At 43.6% G+C, this 24067-nt stretch overlaps 1 protein-coding gene across 12 annotated transcripts in view; it reads left to right on the plus strand.

The window, feature by feature from the left end:
• The first annotated feature begins 214 nt into the window (after positions 1 to 214).
• Positions 215 to 24067, plus strand: part of Mfsd6 (major facilitator superfamily domain containing 6) — a 67612-nt gene continuing 43759 nt past the window's right edge. For 3 of the 12 annotated variants that reach the window (XM_004868974.4, XM_004868967.4, XM_021247739.2), the window contains exons 1-2: positions 2765 to 2903; positions 21443 to 23057. In XM_004868974.4, the coding sequence (XP_004869031.1) occupies positions 21484 to 23057 (1574 nt within the window). In that variant the 5' untranslated portion in view covers positions 2765 to 2903; positions 21443 to 21483. Of the gene's footprint in view, positions 237 to 2764; positions 2904 to 3168; positions 3293 to 3435; positions 3722 to 3784; positions 4004 to 17234; positions 17376 to 21442; positions 23058 to 24067 lie in introns of those variants that run through there. The other 9 variants (XM_087210720.1, XM_021247743.2, XM_021247744.2 and 6 more) reach the window with 9 other exon arrangements.

Here is a 24067-nt window from a genome sequence, read left to right on the forward strand (position 1 = left end):
CCCACAGTCGCCTCCCTTTCTATAAAGGTCATCACCACCCACCTAGTGGTTCCACCCAGAAGTCTGAGTCACTCTTAACACCGTCCTCGCCTTGTCTCTCCTCCATGTCCACTGCAGCACCCTGGGAACAACTCTCAAATCCAACCTGTTATCCCCATCCCCACGGCTGCCAACTGGGTGTGTGCTGCAGGGAGGAGCTGGCCTGCAGAGAGATGCCCGGCACCTTCAGATAATCTGTGAGTGAAGCCAGGGGGTGAGAAGGAGCATTCAGAGTCACCAGGGAGGAGGAGGAAAACCTGGCCTGTGGGTCACAGAAGTCAGTTTCCAGGGAAGTTTCAAAGAGGGGCATCACAGCCAATGTTGACAGCTGGAGAAAGGAGTGGTGGACACCATTTTCATAAAAATAAAACCCCCACCGTGCCATGTATGACCATCCACGATTACAAGTGTATAAGTGAACAGGAGGAATGAGTAGTTAGGAGCCAGAGCTTGAAGCCAGACCATGTGGGTTCAAATGCACATGCTGTCATTTACTAGTTCTGAGTGACACCTTGCTCAAGTTGCTTCATTTTTATAGGCACTAGTTGGCTCTCTTGTAAAATGGGGCAATAACAGTGGTACCTCTATGTGATTGCTGTGAGGATTATGTGGATAAATATATTGAAAGAGCACAGGGGTTGGCACATGATAAGTCCTATGTAAGTGTGTGGCCTTTTTGTTATTAATGTGACCCACTGTAATGTGTTTTCTTACCAAGAATAAACAATTCTGCCCAAGGAAATGAGAGAAACAGATATTATGAGGGTGATACATGAAATGAAAGTAGCTTGTGAGATAAAGTAAGGAGTGCATGTATGAGCTTAGTGTGAAGAGGAAAGCTAGAAGGACCACGTAGGGCCCAAATATGCTCATTATGCCAAATATTAGTGAGGCATTCGATATTCGGCAAGGCTTAAAATGATCACTCATGGCTGACACCGTGCAGGCTGCTCTCTGCCTGAGAAATGCATATGAGATCCACAGCTACCCTCCACACTAACTGGTGGTGTCTGTGTCCTGACAGAGCAAGTGTGTGTTAGATCCGGGCCCAGGCACCTTCCGCTACCAAGCTTCCTGTTCACCTCCCCTGTGGCCTCTGAAATAACCCCATCAGCAGGGAAGAATAATACAGCTGGGAATGGAGGCAGGAAGGGCAGGAATCTATGCATAAAATATATTCATAAAATATACACCCATTGGTACCCTACCCTGAATGTGGTAAGCAAGCCTCTTTCCCTGGCTTCTTGCTGTGTGTTTTAAGCTGCTCCAAGGAGCCCTGTGATTTCAACATCTGAATTCTGCTTTGAGCCTTTCTCTGCAAAGCCTTCTGGGAGAGGCTCACTGGGTGTATTTGGAGGCTAATTTTCCACACCACACCCACTAGTCATTTCACAAAAGGCATGAAGGTATGGGGAGAGAAACAAGTCCCTTTTTCTTTACGTATTTTTGTATTGAAAAATTAAGAAAAATTTCAACATGGTAACATTTAGTGTGCATATGAGTTGGAAGAATGACCTATAAGAAATGGCCCAAACTCCTGATATATTAAAAGGATTGTTGCTGCCAGGAAAAAATTTCTGCCCTAACAAGGCCAATTAAAACATCACTGTCCTTGACGCTGACCCTGTCCTGTTTGAAACAGAGATGCCAGCTGTGCTGTCCAGGATAGCCTGGCTTCATTTTCAACGTGGAGCTGCCTTTGTAGGTCAAAACCTGTCCAGTTGCTGCCCAAGTTCTTTCTGTTCTCTTTCCTCTTTCTCCACATGTAGAAAAAGGCATGAAGCAGTCAGACCTGGAGTCTGCTTTCTCTTCTTCCTTTAAAAACATGTTGCTTCTTTAACAGCCAAAGTGATGAGAAGAAGAATAATTCTACTGTGAAAGCTACCAACTGGGGACTTTACGAGCCATTTAGTTCCAAATAATGCACTAGGAAGCCACTATCTCCGGGGGACACTGGACCACAGTCTTTATGGCTTTCGTTTGAAACTGAAGTTTTGCTTTTATGTGTCAATACTGCAAGTGGATTTATCAAGAGAGAATTTTCATGTGCTCCTGAAGGGACCAGCTATTCCGTACTTAGAATTATTTTAATTCTTCCTAAGAAAGGACTTCAAATCCCGAAGCTGCAGGCTCTATAAAATTCTCTTCAATATATTTCATGATGAGCAGCTTAAACCTTGGATTTAAAAAAAGCAGCTTTCTCTTTCACTACTTAGTAATTTTGGATGGGATATGTTAACTTTCAGGCGTTGTTTTCTTTGTTGTAAAATGGGACCAATATCACCCATACTTATGGGGCTGTGAAAAGGCTTAGGCAGCACTTGAACAGTGCCTCGTACATAACACACGTTCATAAATGTTAGCTGCTATTACTGTTGTGCCAGGACAAACCGTAAACTCCCGGGGACAGGGTCTGGCATCCCCGCGGGCTCATCACAGGCATAAACAGACTTGTTGAGTAACTGTACGATCCGCTCCGCTCTCTCCGCACCTCCACAGGCTGGACCAGAAGCAGGCTGTGATCGCACTCGGAACTGCGCACACGTCCTCCAGAGGGGCTCGGCCAGGAAGGTCCCCCGGCCTGGGGCTCCGGGCGCCCCTCAGCTCACCCCGCCGTTGGCCTCCTTTCCTCGCCCCCTCCGGTATCCGGGCGGGGCGGGAGGCGGCGGGCGCGCATCCGGCGCCGCAGGAGGCGGGCGCTGCACCTGCGGGCGGGCGGGGCCGACTCGAGCAGGCGAGAGCAGCGGCGCGGAGCAGGGCGGCGCGGAGCAGGGCGCCCCCGCCAGGTACCCGCCCTGCCGGCTGCGATGCCGCGCGCCGCCGCCCCGCGCCCCGGGGACAGCTGAGCCCCCGCCGCCACGCAGGTGAGTGGGGCCAGGGCCGGGGACCCGCGTGGGCCGCCAGCGCCGCCCGCCCGCGCTCGCACCTGCGGCGAGGACTCGGGTCCGCGCCTGGCCTCGCCTTGCCGCGCCTCGCCCCGGCCGCCCGCGCCGGCTTGGACCGCTGCCCCCTCGGCGGCGCGGGTGGCTGTCGCGGGCCCCGGAGCGCCCGCCGCGGGCAGCGCTTCCGGAAACGCCACGGGAGCCGGGGACAAAGGCGCCGCCCGGGGAGCCCCGCGTGGGCACCGGGCCGGGTCCAGGCTCCTCGCCTGGCCGCGGACGCCGGGAGCGAAGCGGGTTGTCGCCCGCACGGCCGGGACGCGGCGAGGCCCTGGCGGGGCCGCAGGAGGCGGCGGCGAAGGCGTCGCTCCCGGGTGAGCAAACCCGGGCGGGCGGGGCGCCCATCCTCCAGCGCCTCCATCCCGGAGAAGGCGCGCTCCTGCCCCCCCCCCGCTCCGTCCCGCCCCGTCCCGCCCCGTCCCGCCCCGCCTGGCGCCGGGTCCGAGCGTCCCCTGCCCGACCGGGAGTCTGAGCCCAGCGAAATCCCGGCGCAGCCTCCCCTCCTTCGCCCTCCCCACGTACACAGCTGGACACCCCCCCCCCCCGGGACGGCCGGCGCTGGGGGTCTTGCAGCTTTTCTTTCACCCAGACGCCCATAACGCCTCACGGGAGTGCTGGGAAGAACCTTAAAATCCTAAACTGCTGTCCAGCTGCGTGCCCGGGTCACGCGTCCTGGGCCCATTTTCTCTGGTGTCGGATGGTACCGCACCCGAATTTCGCCTTAGCCTTTGTAGAAGTCCACGGTAGGTGTCCGCCTACCCTCCTTAGCGGGGTGGACTAAAGAGTGGGTGCACACAGTGGAGGGACCAGCGCCGTGTAAGAGAGTATTAGGTCTGCAGTGTGGGCCTTGAGCCGCTCAAGGTGTAGGCATCATTGATGGTCTTGAAAAAGCGGAAGGAATCTTCGCTGTTGAGAAGCTCAGCTCTTGGCTTACAGTTGCGGCTGGTCACTAGCAGACGGGGAATGTTTTCAGCTTCTAAGTGATGCGAAGTATTTAGAAGGATGGGTGGTTTTTGTTTCAAATTGTAAGTACAATTTAGCATTGCTTAGGAAAATGTTGCAACGTTGTTAATGAGCCCAGGGCAAGACACTCGGGGTGGGGGGTCGTATTTCAAGCTGCATGAAAGCTACCAAGCATGTTTACAAGTAATTTATTTCTAAGGCACTCTCCTGGTTAACACAAGGTAAATATAAAAACCTGACAGCAATCTGAAAACAAGGACAAAACAGCCGGCTCGCAGGTATTCGGTGTTGTGGGTGTTGGTCACCAGTTTCATTATATACAATGTGTGGATAATATCAGTCCTAAAACACATTTAGAGCACTTAGTATGCTTGAAACACCATCTTAAAGAGTTCATTTTTAAATCTCTGAAGGTGTCTTTCCCTTAATTGTGTTCGTGATGAAAAGGAAACTCGGAAGGGTTAGGCAGCTTGGGCTAACCACATAATCGGTTAGAGGTGGAGTTAGAGTTAAGCCCGTGTGTCTGGCTCCAAAGCCCAGGAAATTCACAGTGTCCCTCCCTACCTAGGACTCATTAAGTGCTCCCACTGCCAGCTACTTTACTTGCTTCTTGCCTTTGAAGACTGACTTCATTTCAGTTTACGTGTACATGAGAACATTTACCCATGGGAGAATAACTATATATCTGTAATGGATGAATATTAGTGTATGTTAGCTTTTTGGTTTTGCTTCTTTTGGTGTTTGGTAAATCTTTTTCTAAAAATTAATTTTATTGGTACATTTTAGGTATACGATATGATGACATTCATCATTGGAAATTTGTACCTTTACGTAATCTATCTCTGGTTCTTTTTTTTTTTTCCCCCCTTCCCCTGCCCTCCCTTCAACCCCTCCACCCCTCCCTATTTACAAAGACTTTGTTTCCTTTTTTTCATTTTCTCATATGTATTCCATTCCCTTCTTACCTTTTCCCTACTCCCACTTCCTCTTCCTCTTTGCCCCTTTTCTTCTTATTTCACATTATCTATTATATGCGTGTTTGGTAAATCTTGATTTAGCATTCTTCTTGTGAGAAAAATGCAATACATGTGGGTCTGCCAGCTGCTTTGGTACATTGGCTTAGGAAAAAAAAAAGATATATTTATATACTTTTTCTGCAATCTTCATACAAGTACCAGCTGTTGAAAGTGGGTACCTTAAGGAAGTGGGGTGGGATGGAGGTGGTGTTTTTACTTCTTACCTTATAAAGTCAGGTTTGGGCTTTTCAAAAATATTTGGAACAAGCGTATGTTCTTCTATTATATAAACTAAAAAGAGAAGCAAAGGAATAGAATTAATTCACTTTATAAAAATCGCAAATAAGAGAAATTTGTGTGTGCCTGAACTATCGTGTTGTTAAGGGAGTGAAACGAGACTCAGGTGATGAGAGAGAACGGCGGTACCCTGGTGGCTTTGCAGGTGCTGGAGAGTAAGGAGTCTTGGGGTAAAAAATCGGTCGTCTAACAGGAGCTGTAGCATCTTCTACATTCCTCAATTTCCCTCCTCAATCAGAAGGCTTTGGTACACACCACAGAAGAATTCCTTTCTTCCTGGTCTTGCTAGTGGCAATAAGCATGGGAAGCATCATTCTTCTCTACAGAGCGGTCTGTAGAAGGTAGAGTAGGAAAAATCAGTTTGGCGGGTCTGTCTCTCGTGAAGTTATGGCTGTAGTTTCTCATGAAACTGTGACTTGATGTGTAATTATTTTTAATAATGTTATCAGGAGCAGCAGGTCACCCTTACATAATCTAGACTGATGCATATATGTTTATTAAATAGAATCCTACAGTTCTGCCAAGTTCTGTGTTTTCTTTGGTTGTTGTTGTTTTTTGGTACTGGGGATTGAATTTAGGACCTTTCACTTGCAAGGCAGGTGGCGGCACCACTGAGCTAAATCCTTGGCCCTCAAGTTCTGTGTAAAGTTAACAAAAATTAATGGTAAGAATCTTAAATTAAGACACATCCCTGCTCAGACTTAGAAATCCAGAACCAAATACATTCCAACTTTTTCAGAATCAAGAAACATCCTTCATGTTTTCTGCACGAAGGAAATCTGAATAAATTCAGTTCATTATAGATTCATTATAGGTAATCCTGAGAAAAAGATAATTAGATTATTTTGCAAAAGAGAGACTGACAATTTTAGGTGTCGTGTAACATTTCACTTAAGGTTTTAATTATGTTTTAGATAAAAGGAAATCTCAAAGTTTTGATTTAGGACTCTTTTAAATCAAATGCAAAATCTTACCCTACTAAAAAGCAAGTTTGGGTGAAACTTTTTTCCTTAAAGCAAAACTGTCACAGCATTTTCCAGGTGTAGCATTTTGGCTTCCTGGGAAAACCAAACACACATCTGATGTGAATTTTCTGTGAGGCAGTGGAACACCTAGCTACCCAGCATTAGCTCTCTGTGGCCATTTCCTGTCCTGGCATTGGAGGGTAAAAGGGGCTTGTGGCAGTCTTGGTCTTTCATAGGTCCTGAATGATAGGCTACCGAGTACCTAGCCCCATAGCTGGATTCAGTATCCTTTGTGTTGTAACTTTTTGATTCTCTATAATTTGAAGATATTTATTTACTGTTTAGTAGAATGACACTGTTTCAAGTTTGCTCTTTGGGTAACTACTAATCATTTGTTAAGACAAACCCTGTTTGATTTGTAGATGCAGAAGCCGAAAAAGAAAACCAAAACAAAGTTTTAAAACTGAAACAACTAAATCTTGCATTTAGATCACTTGCCTTGCCTTAAGACATTAACGTGTGTGCTGTGTATTACCACTGTGGTTGCTACATTTTGTCTTTAAAACATGCAGACACATGCACACCCCTACCTCAGCACCAGCCAAAGCCAAGCCCACCAGGCACTTTGGGTGTGTTCAGGTGGCCGCCACCTTCCTTGGACCCTGTAAACGAAACTGAGCCGTGGATACTGACCGCTGCGTTGGAGGCATTTGCGATTTGGAAATGTAAACTCGGGCTCTGTTCCTTTGGACTCCGTGGTCCTATTGAATTCTAGGATGTGGGAGTGAGGTAAGAGAATGAAGTAAAGACGGAAGAAACTCCGGCTATTAAAAAAGCCATATGAAGGACTGAATCAAGGAGGGCTTGGACACCTTTCTTGACGTTTGTTGTGGACACTTTGGGAGTCTAATTCAGGAAACATTCTCTAAGTGGAAAACAGGAAAGTCCAACTCAGAACGACTCTGAAGAAAAGTTTAGAAGCCTTTTGATCTGAGACCGGGAGGGAACTGACTGGGGAGACAGAGGGGGAGCCAGGCACATCACGAGTCAGCTGCTGTCAGAGGGAGCTCCTGTGAGCCTTTGCGGGGGAAGAAAAGGAGAACTGGAAGGAGGAACTGGTGCTGCCTGTGCATGCCTGATTTGTGGGCTGGCTGCGCCAGGGGAAAGTGAGGGACGAGTCTGGGCTGGTAGCCGCCTGTGTGGGGTGACGCAGGGAAACCTTCAGCCCACAGCCAGGGCCCCGTGAGCCCCTGGACACGGGTGAAGTGGGTACTTGGCCTGCAGAGCCTGAGAGCGGGCAGGAGTGGGTTCCTGGGTCCCCTGTCCGGAACGCCCCTCTCAGGACTGTTCTGGCTGCTCCTAGGGACACGGGTTAAGGTGGGACCAGGGCAAACAGGGTTCCTCTCACACAGGGCCAAGTCCCCTGACTGAACGCACAGCCCAGCCTTACGAAGGGGCTCACACATCCTCTGTGACTCTTAATTGTGCACTGTTCCTGATGACCCTGATTTGATGGAGGGGTCCAGCTGCTTCAGAGATTCTGAAGGCTTCTCACTGCTGCTCCAAAATGATGTCTGCGGAGTCGTGTTCAGTGGATACGCGTGCCACCCGTTCACCTGTAGAAGGGAGTTTAGATAAAAGATTTTGTTGTTTTATTTTTAAAAGGGTTTAACTGACACACTTTTTATTGTTTATTGGTACATTTTAGGTATACAATATGGTGACGTTCATCATTGGGAACTTGCACCTTTACATAATCCATCTTGGTCCTTATTTTTCCCCCTTCCCCTGCCGTCCCTTCAACCCCCCACCCCTCCCTGTTTACAAAGACTTTGTTTCCGTTTTTTCCTTTTCTCGTATTCCATTCCCTTCCTTTCCCCTTCCCCTCCCACTTCCCCTTCCCCTTCGCCCCTTTTCTTCCTATTTCACATTACCTATTATACCTTTTAGTCCTTATTTACACTTTCAGTTTCTCACACCAGAGAAGCTATTTGGTATTTACACGCATGTCCTATTTACTTCACTTAAGAGTGTGGCCTCAGGCCGGGGATTTAGCTCAGTGGTTCTGTCGCCTGCCTTGCAACCCCAAGGACCTGAGTTCGATCCCCGGCACTAAAAAAAAAAAAAAAAGAAGAAGAGTGAGGGCTCAGTGAAGATGACACACATTTTGATTTTCTTGTTCCCCCTTCCAAGTTCAAAGGCCTTTCAGTCCTGTCTCTGGGGAAGCACCAGATGTTGGAGGACAGTCAGGCTTCCTGGAACCTGTGGTCTTCCCGGAACTTGAAGGGTCCAGGGTATCCCGAAGGTGCCCCAGTGTCTCGTGACTAAAATAGTGTCTCTTAACAAGGGTAAGTGCTCACTGAAAACAAATCCAGCCAAGCTCAGTGGCATTGCGCCTGCGTCGCAAGCGCAAGGACCCGAGTTCGATCCCTGGTACCCATAAAGAAAAAGGATCTAGCCAAGTATAAGAAAAACACTAAATCCTAATTTTACTACATGGAGATAATTCCTTGTAACATTTTGGTATTATTTTCTGTAAGTCTTTCTGTAAAATATATTTCATATGTGGTTTGTAGATTTACAGATATAAATTTACTATGCATAGAAGTTTATATATGGCTTTTTTCACTTAATGAGATACATTTTCCCATGTAATTAAATTCTGTTTTCCCATCATATGGACATAAGATTCTAATTTTTCTCTCATATGAATATGCCACGATTTACTTAACTGTCCTATTATTGATTGCTTATTACTTTGTTTCAGTTTGAATTATTATAAAAACTATTGCAGTAAATATCTTCAAACTTAAATCTTTGCTTTCTAGAAAGTTTATATTTCTATTCTCAGTGAATGAGAGAGCCTGTGACTCCTCATCTTCGACTGCATTGAATATCTTCACTTAAAAAGTATCACTATCCAGACATGGTGTTACATGCCTATAATCCCAGAATTCTGGGAGGCTGAGGCAGGGGGATCACAGGTTTCAGAGCAGCCTGGGAATATTGGTGACTTAGCCAGATCCTGTCTCAAAAAAAATTTTTTTAAATGTTTGGGGATATAACTCAGTGTAAAGGCCCTGGGTTCAATCCCCAGTACCTCAATACAAAAACAAAAACAAAACAGTATTGGTATAGCATGTATGTTAAAGTACCTTTTTAAAAAATAAGCCAGGTAATAAACCTTTTTCTGAAGTAATTACATCATTAGGATTGATAGCACATCATAAACAACATAAGAAACAAAATTAAATAATTTTTAGATTATTTATAGTGGAATGTGCTAAGCATATACTGAATTTTTCTTTGTACATTTAGGATTTAAAATCATTGATGGTAACTACTTGTCTGTAGGAAAATGTATGTTAAACTTTGAGGTCTATATTCTGGTTTACATTTGTAAGCTCAAAGGATATGCCAGGGCTGGGGATTTAGCTCACTGGCATCATGCCTGTCTCGCAAGTGCAAGGTCCTGAGTTCGATACCTGGTACCGGGAAAAAAAAACAAACTGCTTGGCCTACTTAAAATGTTGTCCTTTGGATAAGTTGTGCTTTCTTTAGCCTTATTAACTTCCTCAGTATCTAATAGTATTAGAAAAACCAAGTGGTAATACCATTCTGTTATTAAAAAGCATTTATTAAGGACCTATTATAAATATAGTATATAACACGAGGCAGTGCTATAACTTATTGATATAGTACTGATACCTGTAGATGGTTTTAATTTCCTGTTATAATTCATATTTTTCTGTATTCTTAGTATTTTGTGTTTGTGAACCTAGAGTCCTATAGTAACTATATTTATCTAAGTCAGTCCTTTTTTGAAAAGATTTGGGGGAAAATGGTGCATTTGTATATGAAACTGGAATTTGGCTAACTAGGTTTAAAAAGAAGCCCCAAAACATTCAAATTATAATTTATAAAAAGCAGATATATATTCTATTGAAATTGCTTCTAAAGTATAACAAACTGTAATTAATTGAGGAAAATCTTTCTGTAAAACCTTAAATAAATAATTGCTTTCAGTACCAAACTTTTAAAAATCCTTTGTTTTATAATATTAAAAGACCAGAAGTCTAACATTTTCTGTGCTTGTTGGCATACAAACAGATTTATATTCCTTGAAATAATAAATCATTTGATCCTACAGATGGCTTTCCAGTGGTCAGTGTAAATTTCCGTGGCACTCAGCTTTGCTGTGACCTGGACGGTGTGAAATTCTGTCCTTCCCCCTTTTCCCGCCCAGCCTTTTACCTGTTGAGTTGCATATGTGGTGTTTGGAAGCACCACTTTACTTTTTAAATTCATTTTTTCATTAGTACACATTTGTAGCACATAAGGATTACGTTCCTCATGGAGAGTTGGGACATGTATATAACACATCTTATTATTTTCTCATCCCCTTCTCCCATCTCCCTTTCTCCCTCCCCTTCTTTGTCCCCTTCCCTTTTGCGAAATATCTATCTTCCTGTTTCCTAATGTCTTATTTTGCTCTTTTATTTATTTTATACTTTGGGTTTCTCATGTAAGAGAATCCATGTGCTATTTAAGGTTGTGTGTCTGATTTATTTCCCTTAAGATTGAGGTCTCAAATTGCCTACATTTTCCTAAAAATGACTGCAATCTGTCCTTTATGGCACAGTAGTATTCCATTATATATAAATACCATATTTTCTTTATCCATGCATCTGTTGATGGATATAGACACCACTTCTAAGGTTAAGCTATTATGAATTGTGCTGCTATTAACATGAAGCGTGCATGTATCACTGTAATATCATGTCTTTAACTCTTTGGGAAAGGTACCTAGAAGGGAAATAGCTGGGTCAGACGGAATTTCTATTTTCAGTATTTTGAGGACTCTCATACTGATCTCCATAGCGGTTGTACTAGTTTACATTCCCACCGACAATGTAGGAGGGTTTCTCTCCCCACCCCCAGCATTTGTTCGTATTTGATTTCTTGATGATGGACATTCTTTCTGGAATAAGGTGTAATCTCAGTGTTGTTTTAATTTGCATTTCTCTAATGGCCAGAGATGTTGAACATTTTTCGTGTATTTATTGGCCTTTGTAGTTCTTTGAAGACTCCTTTTTAGTATGTAGATTTTCCAGGCTCCCACATGCTGATAGTTGCTCCCTTAGGGTTCCCTGTCTGAGCAAATACATGGTAATGGAAAGGTGAGAAGAGTTGCACACCTAGGCGTGGGGTACATGTCTGTAATCCCAGTGCTCTGTGCTCCGAGAGGAGTACAAGTTTGAGCCTGGCATGGGCAGTTTACTGACTTAGAAAGATCCTATCTCAAAAATATTTTTTAAAAAGGTCTAAGGATGTTGCTCAGTACAAAGGCCCTGGGCTCAATCCCCAATGCCACCCCCCCCACCGCCGAGTTGCATTAACATTTATTAGAGAAATAAATGATGGTAGCATGAACATACATTTGAAAATGAGCAGAATGTAAATGTGTGACACGTTTAGTAGGACGTTTTGGTTTTTTTTTTGGTACTAGAGATTGGACCCAGGGCTTTCACACTGAGCTATCACCACCCCTACTCCCCCATTCTGGTTAATTTTGAAATGATCTCACTAAGTTGTTCACGCTGGGCTTGACCTTGTGATCCTCCTGCCCCAGCCTCCCAGAGTGCTGGGATGACAGGAATGCACCGCACCCAGCTGCTAGGGCTGTCAGAGACCCCTGACAGTGTCGTGGGCCCCACTGTTGGGACTGTTAGCATGGAGTCTGTGAGTGGTTGAGGATGCCAGGCCTTGGCGTCCGTGGTCTGTGGCTGGAAGAGCGTGAGTAGGATCTGGAGGCCTGGTGGGAACGCCCAGTGAGCTGTGTTGCTGGCGCCCCACTTGGAGAGAATTTCCCCTTAAAAAGTACGCACTGTAACCTTTTGGTTCTTAGTTCCGTAACCATGGTTCTCCTGCTCTTGGTGATGTTATTCAACGGGGACTTGGTTTCTAAACTTCAGTGTTGAAGCACAGTGCCTGTTGCAGACCCCGCCTGTCCGTTTGGTTATCGCAGACAGAGCATTTCATTGCCTCGCCTGCTGCTGACGGTGAAGGATTTCACGGAGGCCTCTGTGACCCTCTCGCCTCACTCACTCGTTTTCCTCCTCAACAAATGCACCGAATCAGAGCAAATTCAATGAATTTCACTTCCTATATTGGAATCTCTATTGAAGTTTTTTGGTTGGAGAAAAAAAATCACAAGATATAAATATATTTTGTAAACTTTTTTTTCATGCTGTAATATGAAGTGTTGTGTGTTCCTAATGCTGGGCTTGTGTTAGGGCAGAAAGTTTACTTAAGAGGTGGAAGGAAATGAGGTTCTGGAGCCAGCTTCAAATTTAGATGATAAACTATCCTATATTGGCACAGTAGTTAATTAACGGCCTAAAACAAATAGCAATCAGCTTTTATGAGATTGATATGGTTGAAAGGGCCTAAGTTGTAATTTTTTAAAAAACTGACATTTAATTGTTTCTGTTTACAAAGTGAAAGTGAAAATATTCTTGTCTTTGTATTATTAGGCCACTTTTATGGTTAACAGTGACTTCCCCCACCTTTTAAAGATAAAAATCGTTCCTTTTACTCTTTTAGCAGATTGAAGAGGAATGTTAGAGAGGGTTTCAGCTCCTTTCTTGCAGGTTTCTCATGTAACAAATGTGAGTAACATAGTTGTACAGAGGAAAATGTTTTAATTACATAGTTATTTCTGGCCGAGAGAGCCTTATCATTCCAGTCCATAATACAGGGGTGTTCTCTAGTGAGCCTGCGTCCCGCACCTTCTGATGGACTGTAGACTGAAGAAGAGAACATGAGAACAAATCCACGAATATTTATGGGTCAAAAGCTTGCCTTAGGTCAAGGATTAGCTCAGTGGTTCAGGCGCCTGCCTTGCAAGCGCAAGGTCCCAAGTTCAATCCCTGGTACCAAAAAAACCCCACCTTGCCTTGTCCAGGGGTACTGCTGGAGAACTCTAGAACACTCACCTGGGAAGAATGCATTTGGAATAATTCCAAAATACATAGCATATCCTGCAATAAAACTGCAACCACCACCCAATGTTCATACGTTGCTTTTCAATGAACCAAATGCATTTTTATGCAGTATTTCATGTAAGCCCTAGAAGCCCTCTGTGGCTTAGTTGACTTGAGTTTGTATTTTTGTCCTCTCTTCACATCTAGAAAAGGGAGGCTCAAAGAGGCATTGATTTGTCAAAGCCAAGAGAACAGCTAGGATTTCTCTCTGCTTTACTTCTAAAATTAATCTCTGACCATGTTAAACTTCGGTAAAAATCTCATACATATATTGTCATCAAGTGCTTATGAAAATCAGTATTTGTTGAGAGATTACAGAAGTAAAGGGCAATATGCAAAATACTATATTCTTCTCTTAGGGGGGTTATACTCTTGTTGTATAGACAAGAGAAATCTGAAAAAAAGATAGTGATAATAAAATTACCTATAGATCCCATCATAGCTCAGGTATGAGAGCAATGTCCAGATACAGAGGATGGAGTGAGGACAGTGTTACAAGTTTGTTCTATTTCCAGATGTTATAAAAGGTTGCATTAGGTACAATTCACAAAGTATCCTTTGTTCTGAACCGATAACCATCACAGGAGGTGTTATTGCCATTCGTGGTAAAACTGGCTCAGTGTAACAAAAATCAGAATGTCAGCACATCCTTAGTAGGTTGCTGGAGCACAACCCTGGCCTCTTATGTTCCTGGCTGCAGCCCTGATGGGTGATGTATGTAAAATGTAAACGTGGCCATCCTGTGTTCCTGCTTCGCTCTCGCCAGTGATTCCCCGTTGCTGTCAGCAGAAACAATACCTCCGAGTTCTTGGTGTCCCTCAGGCACTGTACTGAGAGGAGTCCAGCATGTGTTAACGCCATCCACCCTTCCGGCTGCCCCACTGGAAAAGCGTCATGTTCCTCCTCTGTAGGTAAGCAGACTAACACTTTGAGCCTGGAAAAGCTCTCCAGGGCCTCAGCTCACCTGGCAGGCCTGGTGCTGGGGCTCCGGTCTCTGCAGTCTCTCTGCCTCCTTGTCCTCCTGTCCTCAGCCCTCAGTAAGCCCACAGTGTTCTCTTCCGGGCTGCTGCTCATGTCCTTCTGGGCTCCCTCGAGGCCTGGCCCGGGGACTTCAGTGTCGCCTGTCTTAAGGTTTGGCGCAGTGTGTTGTATCTGTGCGCACCTCATCTCCTCCAGCGTGGTCTTCCCCAAGGGAACTGTGGGTCACCAGCACCTGTCCCCTCTAAATTTATAGCTGTTGGGTTAAAAAAAAAAGTCTTTATTTTCAGTGTAGGTCTCCAGCATTCTACTTTGTGTTATATCAGCCTCAGCCTGATACTCAAGGCCTTCTGTTATCTCTTGCCAACTGGTAACCCCATGTAGCTCACCTTCCTAGTACAAATCCCTTAAAGAGGCTCTGTTTCCTTTTCATCCCCTGGGCTAGAAGTTTCTGCAGTCATCTTTGCCCACGGTAAAGCCTTCTCGTCTTCCAGGGTTCCACTGAAGACCCCATTCTCTTGCCAGCCCCTGTAAGTAGTACAGGCTCCTTACTCAGGACCCCGGAAGTACTCGTATTGTCTGTGACCTTTCTTTTTTATAATTCTTTATGCAGTGCTGTGCGGCTTCTCTTTCACTTAACTCTTTCCCATTATTCGATGTTTCCTTGTGTCCTAGGCTCATATTGTCTACTATCAAGCTAGTCTTTGAGGCACTGGACCAGGCGTTTGGCATCTCTGTCTAACATCTGAGTGCTGTTTGGGTTTGAATCCAGCTCTTTTACCATTCCTGCCGTGACGTGGAGCTAGTGTTCTCTGTACCTCTGTTTCCTCAGCTGTAAGGTCAGAAAGCGATCATGCCCACCCCAAGGACTGTTGTGAGGATTACATAGTCAACTCCTGCTAACCTCTGGCAAGTGTTACTTAAGTGTGGTGCGGTAGTCAGTAATAGTGATGACTGGGTAGCGCACCAGGCCCCTGTGAAGATAAAATTGCATTGTCAAGATGGATCAGTTTGCCCATATGGAGCTGTTTGTCACCTAGCAGACATAGTTTGTAAGGAGCCTGGGACAGGTTCTGGAAGAATGACACGGGCAGGTGGCAGGGACAGGCAGCCTGGGGGCGGTGCCGAGTGCCCGGAGGGCTCCAGCTAAAAACTGGACGGACAGGACTAGGACCAGTTTTGCTTTTCCAGTTGTCTCAGCCCTAAAGCAGCCCTGTCACAAACCCTGGGAGAAGGAGGAAGAGTCCAAAACAGTCATTCACCTTTGCACAGTTTAAAGCTGTGTAACTGTTGTAAAGCACGCCTGTACCCTTTTTCACGACATCGGCTAAACGTCTAGCAGATGCTACAGCAGACCTGAGTTTTAAAAAGTGATCTGTTGGGTGGAAGCTGTGTTCCGGGAGGTGCTGTATGTTCAGGAGTGTAGTATGCAAATACCAGGACCTTGAGGTTCGTTTACAGTGGTTTCTCTGTCTGTGTCTTGTAAGTGGCAGCAGTGGAGGCCTGCTCAGGGACTCTCAGTTCTCAAAGGCTTTGAGATGTCAGTAACAGCTGGTAGGGTAGGTTTTCCTGTTCGCAGCCACAGTCCTGGTCTCTGAACAACACTGAGTTACAGTGACAGTGGCACAAGGAAAATGTCCCTTCTGTGTTAGTTGGGTTGTTTCCTCTCCATCATTGATGTCATGTCACTGCTGTGTCATAGCACACATTATCTTCGTGTTTGGAAATCTGACCTTTGGCAATGATTATTCCAAATATGTATTCAGGTCCGAGGGTTTTTTCCTTAAAAGTTTAATCCATTTCCGTGCCCTTATTTATGTATGGATAACAATGTACGTTTGAGTAATTTTAATTTAAATACTTAACAAAGAAAGCTATCAATTTGAACATGATTTCATTGCCTCTCATCAATAATTCAGAAATACCTGCTATTTGAATGACTCAGCATAGTAACTGCTCAGATGCCTTTCCGAGTTTGAAAAGCCTATGTTATATTTTCACAGTCGTGGTGTTGATTGCTATCACTAGAGTGTGGTAGGTGAGAAGACTCTTCTGGTTTTCTAAAACATAAACAAAAGCCCTTCCCGTTAGGATGAACAGCAAACCTGCAGTAGAGAAGATTTCCCATAGAAATCTTCATAGATTGCTGTGTATGATTTGTAATGTCTTCCCACTCTTTTTAAAACTTTCTTTAAAAAAAAAAACCTTTAAGATGTTGAAGTTTGTTTCAAACTTGTTTCAAGATATTGGCTGAATGGGTCGGTGAGTGTTGACCTTGTGTAGATCTACTTGAGCGGCTATAACAAAACAAAGTATCATGCGTGGGAGGGGCTTAAACAACTTACAGTATTTCTCAGAGTTGTGCAGACTGGGAAGTCTAAGATTGAGATGCGATGACCGTGCTTCCTGGTGGGGGCTTCCACCCTGGCTTGTAGACAGCTCTCACCATGTCCTTGGATGGCCTTTTTTTAGCAAGCGAGGAGATATTTCTCCGTCTTCCTGCTGGAGTATGAGGGTCCCAGCCACTGGGTCTTCTGAACCCAAGCACCTGCCTCCAGCACAGTCACATGGGAGATCAGGGCTTCAACTTCTGAATTTGGGGAGGCCAGACCAAGCTTTCAGCCCACACCAAACTCGTAGTAAAGAAAATGTCCCCTCTGTAAACGTTAAGTACCTCGCTCAGCACATAAATATGATTTTATTTCTCCTTTTTCTCTATCCATACTTGTGTTATATTACACAGTATCATTCAGCCAAAGATGCACTCACTTCTTTGGAGCATAATTTTATTAAAATACAGAAATTTGGTTTGTTTCTTTTGTCCTTAATCATGTGATGACACAGATGACTGTGTATGCTTTATTTCATTACTGTCTGTGATTTCTCCGTGGTTTGATTCCTTTTCATTAAAATAGAAACATTACCTGAAGGTACTGAAGCTAAAATTTACTGTCCTGAATTTAAACTGAAAATTTTTGTTTGTAATTTTAGGTTTGCAGCTCCTATAAAAGTTACTGAGGGGCCAGGGATTTAGCTCAGTGGTTTCACCGACTGCTGCGCAAGCGCAAGGACCCGAGTTCGATCCCCAGTACCAAAAAAAAAAAGTTACTGAGTATGACTTTCATCTAAAAGGTACTGAAAGTTATATTGGAGGACACTCCTTAACTGTTTTGGATTTGTTGATACTTTGAGAGAACTTAACATCTAGACTTATGTAACAAGAGAAATCTTACGTGACCGTATGATAATCAAAAATCATTTGAATAAGGTGGACGGGAAAGAGTGGTTTGATAAAACATCAGCTTCAGGATCTAAACCAAAATCCTGCTGTAAGATAGTCTGCAGCTTTGGATTACCATTTGGGCACCAGCTGTTCATTATCACTTGGACAGTTCATGGAATTGTCTCCTTTTAAGAGGACTTTCTGTCCTCCTCTGACCTACTTGGTAAAGTCTCAGCACTTGATTTATGAGAGATAATTAGGTAAAAGCCTCCACAGGGCACCCAATTAGAATTCATGCAGTCAAGTGTCATTCTGTACAATTCTGAAAAATATTTTTAGCCAGCTACAGAAGAGTGGAAATATCTGCCTGAAATTATTGTCTCTTACGAAGCCAAAGCTGAGATGATTATATACGTTTTTGTAAAATTAAATTTATTTTCAACTGATCTATAACAACATAAAAATTGTACAAATCAGTGGGGTCGTATGATGTTTCAATACCCATATACACTGTGTAGTGTGTTTAAAACAGGTTAAACATACTTATCTCCTCAGACATTTATCACTTCTCTATAATGAAAACTTTATATTTTCTGAAGTATACAATTCATCCCTTTTTACTTTTAAAAAGAGAGCTATATATGTACAAAGTTTTAAAAAATGAACCAGCTTGCAAGGCTTGTTAAAAACGTCTTGAGACTCCTGTGTCCTCTCTTTCTTATTTCTCCTACCAGAGGCAACTGCTTTTTCTGCCTACCCATGATGATTTTGCTCTTTTTGCTTCATGACCTTTGAATGCAGGCATTGTTGTCTGCCCTCTGTCTCTACCCGCCCAGCCTTCTCCTCGCTTGTCCTTCCAGGGTTGTTACGTGGCAATTTTGGTTCGCTCTGAATTACATTGGTATGACTGTAATCATAGTGGAAATATAGTAAGCTTTGATTCGTTTTTCTTTTCCTGTGCGATTTTTTGTTTTCTTGTCATGTTCTTTTAACTTTATCTGTACTTATCACTAATTAATCCCCCAACTCTTCGGCAGTTGTCTCAGTTTACTCTTGGTGCTTACTCGAATGTACTGGGATTCTATCCAGTGCAACTTAGCTGAGAGGTCTCTTCAGGAGCCTTTCCATCTGACCTGCCCCACTGCCCTTTGGGTCTGATGTACAGCTGTCATCCTGGGAATGCTGGTCACCGCCATTCCCATATTCCCTTTGCCCATCTCCCATGTTGGAGCTCTTATTTCCTGCATTCTGTGCCGTGCTCTCTCTCGATTATCCCCTTGGTATAGCAGAACACACACTGAGAAAGAGAGAAAGGAGACATTGTTGGAGAAATTGCATGTGTAAAATATCTTTATTTTGTTGCTATTATTGCCCTTTAATGCTTCCAAGCTTGGGTTATGACTATAAGAGAGCGTGTGAGTGTGTGCATGTGTGTGTGCACGTGTTGTCATTTTGGTGGGGTATAGAGAAGGAGCCAAACTAGGCATGTTTAATAGGCCCTGTTCACCCAGCAGTTATACATATTATAAACACAACAAACATTTCTTTCAGTTTTGGGCTCAAGAATTAAACTACTTTAAGAAATAAGTCCAAAGGAGAACTTGTTCTTTTCAGGTGATGGAATAGAGAACAGGAGCTGCTGAGCTGGGTAGCTAAGACACTAATGAAGAAAAAAAACATAGAGCATTCTTCTGTGGCCAGGCAGGAAAAACCCTTCATTTTGCTTTTCCTTGAAGTTTTGTGAAGGGGAAAGAATTTTTTTTTTCACAGTTAAGAAATACAAGATAAGGAAATTAGATAGAGATGGTGGCCATTGAACATTGCGGATATGTTCATTTGAAATGCCATGGAATTTAAGATGTAATTGTTAATTTAAGTTATATGAATGTAACCTAAAGTTACAAATTCTTTTAACCTAAAAAATCTAAAATACACCAACATTTTCAAAGCTAGTAGCTACATAGTGTCCTGCTTTTGGAGATAAAAAATAAATTGACTTATTACACAGGCCTCGTTAAAGTGTGTTTCTGATGTCCACCTGGGAGCTTTGTGGAGATTAAAACCTACACAATTCTGGAAGATTTTATGAATGCTAATTCATTTTGGAAAAAGCAAGATCATTACAAGGGATGGCCAAGTGAAGTTGGTATTTCTCTCAGAGAAGGTAGAAGGAATTAACAAGTACTTAATGTATGTACCTCTTAACATCAGAATGTGCAGTTGAAACCTTTTGACTCTTTAATCACTTATACATAGCAGAAGAAATGGGAAACACTGATGGAACATGATACAATTCCTGTAAAATTGCTGATGTTTTCCTAAGGTTTCGTATGAAACACCATGTCCTTGAAAAAGGGTTACTAGCATTTTACCATCTAAAATGTAGCATTTGGCAGTCTGGTAGAGTGTATTAGATCAGGTGTGCAGAAGCCATAATACCAGGGTTCAAATCCTGACTTTGCTGTTTACTAGTTAAATTCTCTAGTTCTCATTTTTCTCATGTGTGAAATGAATGTAATGATAGGCATTGTGAGAGAATGTGAATTAATACAGGTAAAGCCCTTTAAATGTTACCTGGCACAAAGTAAATCCTCAACAGATTTTTAAAAAAAGATTAGGAGACTGAATTTTCTATGCTTGCTTGCTCTCTCTCTCTCTCTCTCTCCCCCCCTCCCCCCTCCCTCCCTCCTCTCTCTCTCCTTTCTTTCTTTCCTTTCTTTTCTTTCTTTCTTTCCTTCCTTCCTTCCTTCCCTCTCTCTCTCTCTCTCTCTCTCTCTCTCTCTCTCTCTCTCTCTCTCTCCTTTCTTTCTTTCCTTGTGCTGGATCCAGAACCTCAAGCGTGCCAGACAAGTGCTATACACTAAGCTACATCCCAGCTATCGTAGTTAATTTTCTTGCTGCTGAAATAAAATACTGAACACTCAGAAATTAAAGGAGGAAAAGTTTATCTCAGCTCACAGTTTGTAGAGGGTTCAATCCATAATCAACTAGCTCCACGGCAGAGCGGCCTGACTGAAGGGCATCACAGAGGATAAACAGTCCATGGAAAACCAGGGTAGGCAGAAAGCAGCAAGCAGCAGCAGCAAGCTTCCTTTGTGTTTTTATCCCACTTAGGCTATAAGCCTTTTGGGTGATACTACCCACACCCGGAGTAAGGGTTCCCATTACTAACACCCAGAACTATGATAAACCAATTATTGGGCTAATTCCAGTACCTTTCACCTTAATCCCAGTATAATACCCTTCATCCACGTTCACACACCCTAGATTTAGCCACCTCCAAAAGGCCACACCTATGATTGCATGAGGCTTTGGAGGAATATCTAAATACAATCCATAACACAAGGCCCCAATAAATGTGATCTATTTATTTTTCCAGTATTTTCCTAAACTGCAATCCATCAAAGCATATCTGGAGTAATACACATAAAGGAAGCAAAGGGAAGCTACCTCTTTACCAGAGGTCTCATTTGGTTCTGGTAACCAGTGCCAGTTGAGAAAGTGCTCTCGACTCCCTCTTTTTCACTATATTTGTCATTGTAGTTAAGTACTTTTTTCCGTTTTTCTCTAGATACTGAATGGTTTTAGCTTACTTTAATTTCTAAAAAATGCTTACTTCATAATGCAGTGGATTTGTAAAATCAAGAAGTTATAAATAGTGTTTATTTTCAACTCCCTATATTTGGTTTAGACATAATCTCTATCATTTTTACGTTTTCCTTGGAAATTGATGAAAAGGTTGTGAATGAATCTGAACTTTTATAAGCCTGCCACTGAAAGATGTAATGAATCAGTGGCCACAATAAGTATTTAATTTTAAGGTATTTTTCTTTACTAGAAGTGTCAGTGACCAATGATAAGAATTCTCTCACCGGTTATTTTAGCTGTAATTTGAAATTCCTCATCTTCCTGCAAGATGAAGTTCTGTATTCTGTGATTTTCATTGCTAAGCCATCTTTTAAATTTTGCTTTACAGATCAGCGATCAAAATTTTGAAGGAAGACCATAAACTTTCTGATGGTGGTGGTAACCATGGCAGCGGATGATAAAGTTGCTATCTTGACGGATGATGAAGAGGAACAGAAGAGAAAATATGTGCTTGCTGATCCCTTCAATGGTATTTCCAGGGAACCAGAACCACTTTCAAATGAAACACCCTCCTCCACAGAAACATCTGCTATTCCGGAGGAGGAAATAGACTGGATAGAGAAACATTGTGTGAAAATAAACAACGATCTTCTAATTTCCAAAGTTTTTTATTTTTTCTTTTACTCTGCCTATGGCTCTCTTTACCCACTTCTGCCTGTGTATTATAAACAGCTGGGAATGTCACCAAGCCAGAGCGGACTTCTCGTAGGTATCCGGTACTTCATTGAATTCTGTAGTGCTCCTTTTTGGGGGGTGGTTGCAGATCGCTTCAAAAAAGGCAAAATTGTCCTCCTCTTTTCTCTTTTGTGTTGGGTTTTATTCAACCTGGGCATCGGATTTGTCAAACCCGCTACCTTGAGATGTGTACCAAAGATCGCCCCAACGACTCACCCCACCAACGCAAGTCACCTGTCAACCATCCTGCCAGCGAATTCCTCTGTGCTGCCTTTCCTTAACACATCACCAAAAATGCGTGAGAAAAGGAACCTGCCTAGTTTCGATTGGCCACCAACTTTACAAACGGGGCTTGATAACCCAGAGGTAGATATCTTTGCAATGCCTTCAGCCAGGACCACTGAACCCAGTCTGCAGCCCCAGACAGGTGAAATGACTGACCATGTTATGGACTTGATCTTGAACACGAGCACAGTAACCTCCGTCCCCACAGGAAATGTAACCAGGGAGACAACCACGGCTGTTGTCACCACCACCAAATCTTTACCTTCTGCTCAAGTCACTCTTGTTTATGACCAACAGGAAGTGGAAGCTATATTCTTGGTGATCTTAGTAGTTGTCATAATAGGAGAATTTTTCAGTGCTTCTTCTGTCACAATTGTAGACACGGTGACGCTCCAGTATCTGGGGAAACACAGAGACCGCTATGGACTGCAGCGCATGTGGGGGTCCCTGGGCTGGGGCCTGGCCATGCTGTCGGTGGGCATTGGCATCGACTATACCCACATAGAAGTGCTGATCGATGGAAAGGGCTGTAAGCCCCCAGAGTACCGGAACTACCAGATCGTCTTCATCGTCTTTGGAGTTCTCATGACCATGGCCTTGATTGTGGCTACTCAGTTCCGGTTCCGCTACAGCCACTTCAAAAACAATGATAACAGAGGAAAAGAGGTAGAGATCCCTCAGGTGGAAAGGAATGCCTCCACGGAGTCTTCTGAGGAGACACCGTCTGCCACAAGCCACTCACAGACCTTCAACTTTTGGGACCTAATCAAACTGCTGTGCAGTGTGCAGTATGGCTCCGTGTTGTTCGTGGCTTGGTTCATGGGTTTTGGCTATGGCTTCGTGTTCACTTTTCTGTACTGGCATTTGGAAGATTTGAATGGAACCACAACCCTCTTTGGGGTCTGTTCAGTTCTGAGCCACGTGTCAGAGCTGACAGCATATTTTTTTAGTCACAAGCTTATCGAATTGATTGGCCACATCAGGTAAGAAAATGCATACTGTTGCTGCCCCTCAGCAGTCGAGCTTCATATTTTTACAGCTTGTAACAATTTTAGCATAATGAAGGATGTAAGAATTTGTATTGAGGGTAGGGTTGGGGTAGGGATGGGGCTATCTGTTGCTGTTCCTCCTGAATATAGAGATGGAAGGAAAGCAGGAACCGAGCTGGATTGTCTAAGACAAGCAAGCAAACCAGTATTAACTGCCTGCTTTCTCCAACTGCTCAGAAGTGATCTGTAGGCCACCTGACCATGTGCTGAAAGACTCTTAACGTAATGTTTTCAGATATAGGAGCAGCATCTTAGTCAACTATATTGTCCCATAGACTTGAAGGGTCTGCCTGTCTCAGGCATTTGTGACAGAGGGCTTCTGTGGATAGAATGCGTTGTATATTTCCGCACTTCATTTATTCTCACATTACTTACTGATACAGATAGAGCTTGACTACATGGCATATACACATGACAAGGGGTTTGGGATGTGGCTCAGTGGTAAAGTGCTTGCCTGGCACGCACAAGGCCCTGAGTCTGATCCCCAGCACTAAAAAAAGAAAACCACTATGTTTCATAGAGCTGTGACATAACCCACCATAATTCAAAGCCATCATATCACATGGAAGATACTCTTTCTTTTTTTTTTGGTACTGGGGATCAAACTCGGGACCTTGCACTTGCAAGGCAGGTGGTGGAACCAGTGAGCCAAATCCCCGGCCCTGGAAGATATTCTTATATAACTTCTTTTGTAATTGTAATGCTAATCTTTGCTTTTTTTTCTTTTTTCTTTTGGTCTGCCCTGAGGACTTAGGGTATTTAAAAATCTCCTTTTCTTAAAACTTCATATGTTGGGCCGGGGATTTAGCTCAGTGGCTCTGCCGCCTGCCTCGCAAGCCCGAGTTCGTTCCTCGGTACCAAAAACCAGAAAAAAACCCAACAAAATAAAAAACTTCGTATGTTATCCTTTTAACCATCAAAACAAAATAAAACAAAGTGTCTAC

The sequence above is a fragment of the Heterocephalus glaber genome, unplaced genomic scaffold (assembly GCF_053883595.1).
Source record: "Heterocephalus glaber isolate CG9 unplaced genomic scaffold, H.glaber_assembly_v1.0 deba00001190, whole genome shotgun sequence".
Taxonomy (NCBI): Eukaryota; Metazoa; Chordata; class Mammalia; order Rodentia; family Bathyergidae; genus Heterocephalus; species Heterocephalus glaber.